The sequence below is a fragment of the Haliaeetus albicilla genome, chromosome 23, assembly GCF_947461875.1.
Source record: "Haliaeetus albicilla chromosome 23, bHalAlb1.1, whole genome shotgun sequence".
Lineage (NCBI taxonomy): Eukaryota > Metazoa > Chordata > Aves > Accipitriformes > Accipitridae > Haliaeetus > Haliaeetus albicilla.
The window spans coordinates 1,013,125-1,026,008 of NC_091505.1; the positions used below are offsets into that span (position 1 = coordinate 1,013,125).

At 43.9% G+C, this 12,884-nt stretch overlaps 1 protein-coding gene across 8 annotated transcripts in view; it reads left to right on the forward strand.

Annotated features, from left to right (window-relative positions):
* ENOX2 (ecto-NOX disulfide-thiol exchanger 2) overlaps nucleotides 1–12,884 on the forward strand; it is a 57,505-nt gene that overhangs the window by 40,670 nt on the left and 3,951 nt on the right. For 7 of the 8 annotated variants that reach the window (XR_011329431.1, XM_069810801.1, XM_069810800.1 and 4 more), the window contains 6 exons: nucleotides 1,651–1,765; nucleotides 3,339–3,520; nucleotides 5,499–5,606; nucleotides 6,442–6,498; nucleotides 7,719–7,827; nucleotides 9,354–9,439. Coding sequence is in view for 7 of the 8 variants with exons in the window: in XM_069810801.1 (XP_069666902.1) it covers nucleotides 1,651–1,765; nucleotides 3,339–3,520; nucleotides 5,499–5,606; nucleotides 6,442–6,498; nucleotides 7,719–7,827; nucleotides 9,354–9,439 (657 nt within the window). In the remaining variant the exon portion in view is untranslated. Of the gene's footprint in view, nucleotides 1–1,650; nucleotides 1,766–3,338; nucleotides 3,521–5,498; nucleotides 5,607–6,441; nucleotides 6,499–7,718; nucleotides 7,828–9,353; nucleotides 9,483–12,884 lie in introns of all 8 variants that reach the window. The other variant, XM_069810797.1, reaches the window with a different exon arrangement.

Consider the following 12,884-nt stretch of genomic DNA (forward strand, 5'->3'; position numbering starts at 1 on the left):
GTTGTGGCAGAGAGCAGAGAGGATCCTGACAGCTGGAGGGAGAGTCACTGTGGTGCAGGCTGAGCGCTGGTGGTTGGCACAGGGGGAGAGAAGTTTCAAAGTGCACCAGCATTGATAAGGGTCAGGAGGTGGCTGGGCAGTCTCTGGCCTCTATCTGTGTACTTGCAATTCCCACTTCTAACTGGCATGACCTCTGTCTCAGGTAGGTTTTGTTTGTAGCCGTGCAGCTGCATGGAGGAGGCATGGAACAGGGAGGAATGGAGTGGGCAGCATGGAGCAAGAGAGGTGCATGGTGGGCACCATCTAGGCCAGTGCTTGGGAGGTGGAGGATATGTTGTATGGCAGGAGAAAGAAATGCCAGGGAGATGTGTCAGCTAGCAGCTGGGCTACGTGTGTCAGGAGGGGACATCAGTGGTGGAGGTGCTGTCACAGGTGAATTATTAAGAGAAGTCATTGTTGTGGGGTTAACTAAAGGGGTTTTATTGATGATTAAATGATGATCAAATGATAATTAATCAATGACTGAATGATAATTAAATGGTAATCAAAGGGTGATTAAGCAATAATTGAATGGTAATTAAATGGTGATTTAACAGTGGTCAAACACTACTAGTTACTACACTTCTAGCAGTTAAGCTATAGCTGGAGATACATATATATATATAAAAATGTTGAGAGCATATATTATACTTTTAGGTGTAATGTGAAATGCTGCTTACCTCGTTACAGATATCAGATGCTGGGTAAAGGGTCTCTCAGCCTTGAGGGGTAACCTTGAGAGGTGTCCCTGCTCAAGGGAGATCACCGCCATGCAGTCTGCTGCCATACAGGAGAGCTCAGTGGGCTCAGGAGGGCTACAGATATTTGTAGTGTCAAGTGATGGACTCGTATTCAAACTCCCCTTTGGAGTATGTGCAGGTGTGCAGCTGTAGTGGTTTTAGTTTTGTCTAGTCCCAGCTCAGGCTGGTGCTGTTAGCTCCCGAGAAGATATGGGCTAGCCCAATTTGTCACAGTTTGCAAAGCAGGGCTGACTTCAGGGATACTTGTTGGTGATGGCTGAACAAAAGCACTGCTCACTCAGAGTGGAGGCATCTGTCACAAGCGCTGGGCAGGAGAGCATGGGGTAGGAGCCCAGCAGGGAAGAGGCGGCGCAGAATGGCATCAGGGAAGGGTAAGAGTGGTACAGCCTTTGGGTGTGCAGGCCACAGGGCAGCACTGACAGAAGTTTGTGGCAGCAGGGAGTTACTGATCTAGATGTGTGCTGTGAGCAAGAAGACATGAGGTAGTGATCTGGTGGAGGTTATGAGGTTGGGCAGTGCTGAGTGTAGGAGAGACGTGTGGACGTCAAGCAGGGCAGATGAGGGGAGAGGGTTCATCGATAAACTACACTGTGGGCAAGGCTAGGTGCCTGCCCTGGGGCAAAGAGTAGAAGGGAGATGAAAGAGTCAGTAATACCAGTAGCATTGACAGATTGACTTATGCTAGATATTGTCCTTATATAATAGTCTGTGCCAGATTTTTTTATAATTTCCCCTTTTTTTTGTACCATGGAGTTGCATTTTGCAGACTTAGATTTCAGCATTTTTTTATCCAACCAATCTGTTCCTTGTAATCTGTATTTAAGAAAACCCTCTATTTTCTGAACCTTAGGAAATTCGTAACATTCATAATGATGAACTAATGGGTATACGAAGAGAGGAAGAAATGGAAATGTCTGATGAAGAAATAGAAGATCCATCAGAGATGAAAGAAACAGAAGAATCAGGTAACATCACTTATTACAGCTCATAAAGTACTTGTCCCTTCAGTGGGTTTCTTTCAGGAGCCTCATTCTGACTGTTTTGTACCCCAAAATTGTCACAAGCAGAACAAAATCAACTGCAGTTATCTGGAGGTGTTTTTCTTTTGATGCCTAGTTCCGTAGCCAGTGTTTGTCACTCCTCCCTGCGATGGTCAGGGTAACCTAAAGCTGTGTCTGAACCGCAGTCCCTAGTGAGATGTGTGGGGTTCACGGTGGAGCTGTAAGCACCCTGCCATGTGTGCAGGTAATGGCGGTGTGCGGCAGAGGTCATCTGCACAGCAGAGCACCGTGCTTTTGCAGCTACACCGCTGTCGACCTGAGCTGTCCCATTTCAGTATGCCAGTGATGTCTGCTCAGCACTGGAAACACACTTACACAGGAGCAGATCCCCATCCCAAGGTGCTGGGTTTCAGTGGTACTCTGAGCAGCAGCCAGGCCAACAGCAGCGCTTGGAGAGGGAGCAGCAAGGGAGTGCAGTGGTAGATGCGGCTGTCATCTTAGCACAGAGCTGTGCAGTCAGCTGAGTACTCCTGTATTGTACAGCTTGAAATGCCCTTGGCTGGGACTAACACGGGAACTGCACTGTCCAAATACCCCTTCTCCCTTTGTCTGCAGGAAATGAAAGATGAATAGTCCAGAAATGTGCTGAAGGACTTTCCTGGATATTGAGGTTACAAAGTCAAACATTCAGTCTAGGAAATGCCATCATGAAGGTTGTGTGGGAAATCTTATGTTCAGGTGCTGTAACAACAACGTAGCAAATCTCAATGCCAACTGGTTATACAAGAGGAGAAACAAAAGTGGAGCCATACGGATTTATAACTTCCTTTTGAAACATGTAGCTGTGCGGAGTGGGGTCCAACACATATTCACTGGCTGGGAGAATGAGTGGGGGCAAATAGATAAAACCCACCCAAAACTCACACTCTTCCCATGCAGCATGTCTTGTCTGTCTTCCCTGTCTTCCGAGTACAGCGTGTGAGTCCCAGGCAAATGTACCTCCACGTGATCTGGCCGTTGGCTGAAGGACCAGAGGTTAAATAGCAAGGCCATGGGATGTCAGGCTATGCCCTTCACATCATGGGCATGTTTTGAAACCTGCTGAAGCTGTCTTTGCAGCCATAATGTTATACAATCCCATTCCTGAATTTATCAAGCCCTATGTGGACGCCAGACTGATAACGGTATTTCATCCCATGACTTGATGGAGATGTTCTTCTAGCTGAAGGTGCCAGTGGAGCCTGTCCCAGGGTCTTTCAGCTTTGCTGGTTAGGAAACCTGCTTCCTTGCCAGCATGGTCATTTCACCCCTAAATGTTCTTTTGCTTCTTTTTTTATTCTTCCAACTTAAATACTGCATTCACTACTGAGAGGTGCTATTTGTCCAGAGGAGCTTGTTTTCTAAAGAGACATCACAAATAGTGATTGGAAGAAATTTGTTTTGGTACTCTGGATTTGTAACTAGGTGCTGGGGGAGAGCATCCAGGGACTTGCCCCCAGTTCTTTGACTTTTGATCTCTGCCTGCCTTGTTCTCCAGCACTGGTGTCACAGGTGGAAGCCCTGAAAGAAGAAAATGACAGTCTGCGCTGGCAGCTGGACGCCTACCGGAATGAGGTGGAACTGCTAAAGCAGGAGCAAGGCAAAGCAAGCAGGGATGAAGACACAACCAAGGAGCAGCAGATGAAGCTTCTCCAGCAGGCTCTGCAGGGGATGCAGAAGGTGGGCCTAGACTCTTCTATAGCTATGGCCTTACTACAAAGGCAGAGGGGCTGGGATGTGGAGCAGAAACACAAGCAAAGGCATTTTGTTTTTCAGTGGGATCGAAACTGGAAAATGGGAGCAACTTTCTGTCATTTCCAGTGTTGCCAAAAAAACCCCAGACGACCAAACATTCAAAATGGTGATTGCTTATGCACTGATAAGTCACATGGAAACAATCCATAGCTTATGGATTCTTTGTATGCTCTTTGCTTGACCACACTGTGACTTTTGAGGTATCGAGTGTGTGCTTACCTGCTCCGTAACCATGTGAGATCCTGGTTACCAGCATAAGCAAGAAAGTGGGAAATTCCAAGCTTGCTTTGGCACCTTTTCTGAACTTTACTGGGCTTTCATTCTCACAGAAATGTGGAGAGCATGCCATGTTCTTTGGGATTTCCCTGGGCTGAATATTAAGTGGTTTGGGTCCTTGTAAACCTTAACAGTAGCCCTTGGGATATTAAGCCAGACTGATAACCAAACATATAGAGCATATAGTAGTTCAGGTAAGTACTTTGTTAAAATAAGAACCTGCAGCAATGCTGTGAAGGCTGTGGTCATTTGCTGGATGAACCTGACAGATTAGCTTACAGCACTGGTGTTTGTGACGTTGGAGCTGGCAGGTAAAGCCTTCTGTAGTCAACATCAGCTTTCAGTGCAGGAGGAAATGACAGGCATTGCAGGACATAACAGATTTCCCGTTTCACAGGTGTCAGGCAGGTCAAGTTTCTCTTTACACCGCTACCAGTATGAACGGTGCTGGGAGAATACTCTGGAGGAGCTGCCTTGATGAAAAAAAGATGCTGTTTGTTTGTAACTATTAAAGAATAGGATTATGAATCTTTTTTTTTCTTTTTTTTGTCTTCTAGTTGAGGAAGAAAAATATTAAACAACTGATTTGGGGTGTTTTAAGCATGGAAGAAAGCATTCACTGAAATATATATATATATTTATGTATCCTGGTTTGACTTAGGAAAGCTGCTAGGCTAGTGCCTAGTCATTAAGGTTTTCTCCCTCTGGTGACTTGATCTTGCCCATTTCTGGGAGGCCCAGTGCTTTTAGCAGTTTGCTGAGCACTGTTTTCTTGTGGCTCTAATAGGAGATCAATCGCACTTTTCCTCTGTCCCCTGTGTTGGTTTGTTGTACTCATCTGCTTTCCTTATGGACACATTCAAGAGTACAAATTTGCTCTGAAAGCAGACTGTTACGTCCACAACCACAACTTGGTTCTCCTTGATAGACACCAGGTTGAGCTTGAGAATTTCATTCTGCTCACCTCTGAGATGTGGGTTGTGATTCACTACCCAACCTTTCTCCTGAGCTTTGCTAGTCAGGGGAGTCCACAGCTTGTCGTGGTATTTGTTGCAAGCACCCTGCACCGCTGGGCTGATGCCCAGGGTGTGGAGCAGTCATCGCATTTTTCTGCAGTGTGGAATTGTGCAAATAATAGTGCAAATCTAGTAGCTGTTTCAGAGTATTTTCTTAAATTGCAAGACAGCTCTGTTAACGTGGGGCTAGAGATCTAGGAAGACTAAAATGGCTTCCCCAGGTCACTTGTTTCTGTGCTGCTCTTTCCCATGTGATGACTGTTTGTACAGGCATAGTGTAAACCAGACTGGTGGAGAGGAAGACTTAGCTTTAACATGGGTCACACCCACAGTCTAGTGCACATGCTTTATTTTAGGGACAGTGAAGGCTTGTTGATGATGGAATTACTACCCCATGTTTACAAAGGCATGGGTTTTTTGTATGCTAATAGGCAAAGACATTTCTAAGGTATGTTGTAGAAAAGATTTCTTCTTGTTGTATGTTTAACCTTTTAATTGTTCTGAATATGATCTGTCTGGTCTTCATGGAAAAGCCCTTACTCATTTTATATTCTTTAAATAGTAGGAGGTGAAAGGCAGGTTAAGAACTGAGTTTATCTTTTCTCTTCCAGCATCTTTTGAAAGTACAAGATGAATACAAAAAGAGAGAAGCTGAGTTAGAAAAAGTGAGAGAAGACAAACTAAAAATAGAAACATTATTAGAAAACCTGAAGGAGCAGGTATGTGCCATCCCAGTGCTTCCTTATTCTCAGTAGTAAATGCAGTCCTTGGATTTCATGGTCCATTGTGAGCACGTTGACTGCTGTCCTTCTACACTCTTGTAGAAGATGCCTAGCCCTGGCTTAGGAGCAGTTGTCTCTGGAAAGCTACTAAAAATGACCTGCCAAATTGGAGGATGTACATCAATAATGAAGTTGCTGATTGCTTCATGTACCAGTGAGACAATCTACATAAGCAACTGTATAAATAAAAGATTAACTTTCATTTTATAGTGTACAGCGGTATTGCAGCTGAAATGTCTTTTTCTAAAACCTGAGCTTTAAAAGATAAGTAAAAAAGGTCTCGGTTATCAAACACTGATTTTTAGATTTGCATTTCAGGGACGTGTTTTGATCTGACCTCCATAAAACACTATTGAATTGAAAGTTTTTGTCAGTGTTATAATATTCTGGATTTATTCTAAACAAATACGTACTGTTTCTTGTCAGGTGTGGTCCACTCTGTCTTTCGATTGCGGACCCATGCACGAATCTATACTTGCTTGGTCCTCTCCTCTATAGCACAGACATAATTATACAGGGTAGACAAGAAACATTACGCAGCACTTCTCAGTGAGGACCATAGAGCCAAATCCTAGGTCTTGTCTCAGATTTGCAATCTTTAGCCCCACCTTTTTGTGCCACAAGCTAGGGAAGATAATAAATGTCTTTCTAGAAACTAAAAATGGCTTTGTATCCCAGTAATCTTCAGTGCAGGAACTTCAGTGCCTGGTATCAAAGAACAGAAATAACAGACTATCATCAGTAATCTTTCCTTTTCTTTGCCTATATATAGCAAAGCATGGCGGATGAAGAGGACAAGGAGAGAGATGCAACTGATTGTCAAGGGAATGTAAGTCTAAGAGTTTCTCTTCTGCTACTTTAGTCAGAATATCTTATTGAGGGAAGTAAAGACACCTCATTGTAAAATGAGCAATTTTTTTAGTTTGGTTTGTTGTGAAGTGTATAAGCATGGTACATATAGACTGTCTTTATGTACAAATTAATATCATCAAGTTATCCATTGCTAGCAGCTTCTGGCTGGAAGAACAGTAGGTATTTGCAACACTGTGGTGTAGAAATGGGTTTTGGTGTGCAAGATAATTTGTTGCACTGTTATTTCAACTAGCCTTCAAAAATATCAGTTGGATCTCCAAGAGAAAGCAGGCAGTGCATTTCCAGTATAACACTACTGGCTGAACTGCAGTCCCTGTGTCAGCCTGAAGCTAGCTCCGTTTCCACTGTGCAGACCTTTACTTTCTCCTGCAGAGGCAAATTATAGCCTGCTTAGGCCAGGACTGCTCATTTTCAGCTGTGTGTAGTTGAGAATTGCATATGCGTAAAAAGCTAAGCAAACGCAAGGGATCGTTTAATTCTATCTTTGTTATTGGCCCAAGTCCAGTCCATTTCATTAGTGACTGGAGGCTGTTTCCAATTATAGCTGTCTGTAGCTCTCAGACCACTGGAATTCCACATAAAACTTAGGAATAAAAGGAAGTCCTGCTTTTAGTGCACCCACAAAGTCTTTGCATCACTGGCAGTCGTGTGTTTATTTGGGGCATAATAAATTAGGCAAAAATTCTGTTTTAATTCAGTATCACAAACTCAAGTCAAGGACAATCTGATCCTAAACATTTTGCAGCCATTAGGCACTTTATTAATAATATTGCCTCAGTTTAAGCATCTGAAAAATAAACATTTGTAGCTGAATTAGTCACTGCAAGGCTTTCTTTCTAGACTGTTTTTTCTTTTATTATTTAAGATAAGGCCCTTCTAGAGCAGACGTCATACCAGTGAACAGGACTGATAAAGTGTGTGTTGTGGCATCTTGCTTAACTTCATGGGCTTTTAATCTAATTTGATAATTCAGACAAAGCAGCATGAACATAGCCGTGCTTTGTTGAAAGTATTTTGCAAAATAAACAGATACAGCAATGTGATGAATGCAATGACTCACAGAAACAGGAAAACAGAAATGCAGACTCTGTCAAGCCTGACCAGCTGCTGCTTGATGTGTAAGAGTGCCTGCTGTGCTGCTGGTGTGTGGAACGGGCCCTGTGGTTTTTTTTGCAGGAGAGCAGTACATCCAGAGTTTGTGCATGCAGCCAGGAGAAGGAATGTCCAGTTGAGAAGACATTGAGCAATAGTCCTGTGAAATCTGAACGAGAAGTTCTATTAGTTGGTAAGTTCTTTTGATGGGCTTGATGATGATGCCGGAGACCTGAAGTGAGTGGCATTTACTTCAAGGTGGCCTCACAGCTCCCACTGGCCATGTCTTGTTCCTTTGGTTATGCCAATGGAGGTGGGAGTCCTGGAAGGAAGGAAAGCCTCAAGCTTTGGTGGGGTCAAGGTTTCACCTTGTGCATCAGTCATGTGGAAATCTTGTGCTGTGCATCTTTCAATTAAAACCACACACACGTAAAGTGGGCTTGTGTGTAGTGACAGTCCAGGTCAGCACGTACTGGAGTGCAAGCTGGTCTTCTGGGAGGCAGCACTGAAGGTAGTAAGTTACAGAGGGAGGGTCTGTCTTCATTCAGTTAGAGCCTAATCAACCTTACAGGATCCTAAGCAGTGTTGCAGGCTCTAAGACTTTAATCAGCTTGAACATTGCAGCACCTCACAGTGTGGATGACATTTGTGGACCCACACAGCAGTAAGGCGCACCGTTAGGTTGGGTATGGTGTGCCATGGACCCCGAGCAGATAAGCTCCTTTAGCTTTAGAAGCTGTAGCCAGAGAAGAAGGAAGGGTGGCAAAAGGCAGCAGGGAGAGAAGGCTGGGCTCAATGGGATGAGAAATGTTGTCAGCGTTTTCAACTGATGTTCACAAAGGGATTGGCGACCTCTGATGTACAGCACAGGTGTATCTGCTACCTGTTTTATTTCCTTTCCCCTTGCCTATTCCTAGTAATACTGAAAAATAACCTAACATGGCATGCTATGACTTTACAGCCCAAAGCACTGGGTAGTTGGGGATTTTCTGGAGCATTGAAAAAGGAGTAACAGAAGTCCTTGTCTTGATGGAACAAGGCATTTTCTTTACCTCATTGTCACTCAGCCAAGTTCTCCTTAGCCATCCCTCTACATCTGATTTGAGAATAACAATAAATCATTTATTGTTATTCAGATGGATCTGTTTGTGCCAGATTGTGGGCTGGTTTCTGCATTGAGAGGGAAAGGACTTCGGGGAAAACCAAAGGCACAGCCTTTTTCTGCAGATGATGATTGGAAACGAAAGTCAGTCTTTTTGATATACAGTCCTGGCCATGAGCTGGAAAGGAGCCTCTTCATGACAGGGTGCAAACTTGGGTTGCTCTATTTAACTGAGTGCTGCAAAAGCCACTGCTGCTCTCCCCATTTGCCTTCTGTCTTTTCCTGCTCCTTGACCTTTGAAGGTACAGCTGGAGGAGAGCTCTGCTTTCCCTCTCCTTGGTCCTTGCATCCCCACATGTATGATAATCTCAGTGTGGTTCATCACTGGGCACATTACCTGTACTCGGCAAGGAGTGAGAGTGGTGAGGTCTGTTTTAAGTGCTAACCAGCTGCATTGGTTAGCTGTTGTTTCCTTTGTAGTCTGAGACAAAGCTTACTGTACTTAAAACCAAAAATGCCCCATTAGATCCCTCTGTGCTGTGCCAGTAGTAACAGAGAGCTGGTGTTCTCAGCTGGCTCTTGTCTCATGAGAATGTCTGTGGTGTTCCTTTCCCCAGGAATAATTTCAACGTTTCTTCATGTCCACCCATTTGGAGCAAGCATAGAGTACATCTGTTCCTACCTGCAGCGTCTGGACAGCAAAGTAGGTGTACCACCACTTCAAGTTCCCTGAGCCAGCCTGGGCGGTATGTTTGTGCCCCAAGTGTGTTCAGTCTGTGTGGCTGGTAAAGAGCTTCACTCCCTCCCTAGGAATGGTGGGGGGACAGTAAGAACTGGTGTGTATTAACTGGAATAATTTGCTGGAATTGGACAAGGGAAGGGGTGGACTTTCTTAGAATCACAGAATGGTTTGGGTTGGGAGGGACCTTTAAAGGTCACCTAGTCCACCCCTGTGCTGTGGGCAGGGACCTCTTTCACTAGGTCAGGTTGCTCAAAGCAACCCGGCTTCTAGCTTAGCCCTTGTACAGCATAACGTTAACAAAAATACAGAGTTGAAGATGATGTTCTTACTGTAGATGTTCATGTGTAATCCTGCTCGTAATTCAAGAAAACCCTTTGATGGTAGCTGTATTTTGCAGCAGTGAATTCTGTCTTTAAAATCTCCATCTAAAATGTGTTTTTGTTTATTCTGTTTAAGTTTGCTGCCTTTGTTTCCCTTATCCTTGTGACCTCTAAGGAAAAGAGCAAACAACCCGCCTTTTGCATACTGTTTATTATCTTGTAACATCTGCCATGCCACTGTTTGTATATATTCTCTCTAAAGTGAATAGTCATATTGGTTTTGTGTCTCTGTTTTTCCATATTTCTGATTTTGTAGCCCTTCACTGAGCCTTTTCTGTCTCTGTTTTGATATTGTCAGTGAAGTCATTTTTAGGAGGGTGCTGTGCAAGGGCCTTGTACTACTAAAGCATAAACACTGAATCACAGTCCCTGCTTACAGGGGTCTGTGCTCAGTGGAGGGATCAAATCCTGGGTGCAGGGGACAAAAACGGCAATAACAAGAGCAGTGCTCATGCATTTTCCTTAGTACAACAAGAAGCTGCCATTTCCTGCAGTATTTCTGTGTGTTGCTGGCTTCAGACACCTTTTCAGAGTAAACGGGGAGGGATCTTTGCAAAGGCTTTTGAAGGTTCAAGGAAATTACATCTTGCTCTTCTACTGTACCGTTGTCTTCCTTAAAGTGCCCCAGGAACAGGAGACTTACCAGCATGGGAATCATCTCTTGTGATTGGAACTTCCTCAGCTGCTTTTGTTTATAACTTACTGTTAAATTTTCCCCATTCTAAGAAAGCACATGTCACAGGCCTGTGTTTCCCAGGCTCACTCCAGCCCTTTAAAGACATATCTAATAATTTATCTTCTCATTCTAGTTCTGAATTTGTCTATGAGGTGAACAACTGCCTTTATTTTTCTTTGGAGCTCCTAAAGAAATGCTATCATATCGTTCATCTGAATTCTGGCACTTCCTCTTTTGAATCTACAGTGTAGAAAAAGGGCTACTGGAAGTTTCTGCAATAAGCTTAGCAGAAAAGCCCTGTGAAAAGTGCATCCTTTAACCTCTGCAATGACATTGCTGTTTTTTATTGTTTGCTGACACTCAGGTAAACACATTAACCTGCTGACTTGCACAGGTCTTTTGTGCCTGGTCTCTTGAAAGGAGGTATTACCATTTGTTCTTCAGGTTAGGTCTTTTGTCTCCCTCTTGGTTAATGCAGGAGCTAGGTATTAGTTGGGTATTAGCTTTTAACGTCTAGCAGATCTTTAGGCTTGAGGTGGGGTAGGAGTGGGGGGGAGCACTTGAGAGCAGAATCTGCTTTCTTGAAGCTGCTGACAGGAAAGGAAGAGGAATATCTTTCCCCTGTTCCCTGCCTATCAGTCTCACCAAGAAGGCCAGCAGGTCAGCAGAGTGCAGAAATTAAGATCGAGGGTGGTTTGAAGCCACGAAACAGTCCTTACAGGAATTCCCCCCCCCCCCGCCAAAACTTGGACTGTTGTCTGCCTGGTTGCAGAGCAGCATGATGACAAAAGCAGATCCACCAAGTGCAAATCCATCTTGCAAAGCAGGCACTCTTGATCTTTATCACATGTTGGGCATGTTTTGAAAACTGTGGGCCTGCAATTACTGCCAAAGGGCTTTCAGAGGAATATACTTGCACACTAATGAAGGCTAAAAAGTGAACATACTTCTTGTGTACATTGTCTTCCCAGTGGTAAATGGTACCCTGCACTCTTGGAAGTAAAAACCTTCTCCCTAGCTAAATGCTAGCTGAAAACTGTAATTCATGCTGGCATACACAGAAAGTAAGTGAATTAAAAGAAAAAATGTAATGCCTCCTTGAGAAGGTCAGACTCAAACATGAATTTGGAAGCACCGTAGGGGAAGTGACTCAAGATTATCTCCTGGAAAATCCAGTTATGCATTGTATTGCAGACCATGAAGTGTGGGATCAGGCTTGACATTACAGAATGGTCAAACTGAATCCAGTGTGGCAGGGGTGAAAATGAAATGTCCAAAGGAGGAAGCACCGCTGAGGTGCGTGGTTGATACGCACCTGACTTAAAGCACAGCCCCTGGAAACTCCCAGTGCTGCAGCTACAGATCTACAAACTCTGCAGACTGTGAAGGGAGTTAAAAATAGAGACAGGGACTGGTAGATTAACAGAACATGTGCAAAGGATGTTACATTGTGCCGCATTGTTGGAAAATATCCATGTTTTTATCCGAAAATACATCCTAATGTTCTACCTAACCGGCAGGTGGATGAGTTTATTATGCAGAGATAGCTCTGAACGTGTGTCAAAGCAGTCCCAAATACACAGCAGAAGCAATCTTGAGTTCTTGTGAATATAAGAAATAAGGTCTTAATTTTTCTGCTGCCATAAGAAAACCATTGCAGGCAATTGAATGTAAGGTGGACACAGCCTTTGTACTCTTTATATGTCCTGAAACTTAATTTGCTTAAATAAAATTTAAAACTTTTTCACTTGCTGAACTTTAATGGTATCTAGTAAATGCCTGAGCAGTCAAATTTACGGGCCTGCCCCTCTATGCATGATTGACTTTTGATGCAGATTGGATAGCTGGTGTGTGACTGCGTAAAGGTGCTGGCAGGTACGTGCCCTGCTTCAACCCCATGAAAACACTACAGAGGCTTTAGTTTCAGCTCTTACAGGGCACGGTGTTGAGAAAACACGTAACTTTGCCAGTGTTTTTAGAAGTAAGATTCAGCTGTATGAGAAAACCATGTAACACGTTATGCTTCCTACCACTTGCCGTGTTAGAAAAGCTTAAAAAGCTACTGCAGAGAGTGCTTCCCAAAGAAAGGTGCCACCAGTTATCTTGAAAGGCAGCAGGGTGACGTCCTTGGGGCTGTGCCAGCGCTCTGGTCTGGTTAGGGCCAGGAACTGGGTGGATCATTCTCCACTATAGGTCACTACCTGAAACAAGAGTCTGGCTTGACAAGCCTTTGGTCTGAGCTGCTCTAGCAAATCTGTCCACCTTAAATGTTGAGGTTTCTTTTCTGCAGTGGTGTAACCTCCAGATCTTGTATCTTAGCTCTGTATCTTAGCTACTCCTGTGTGGTTAG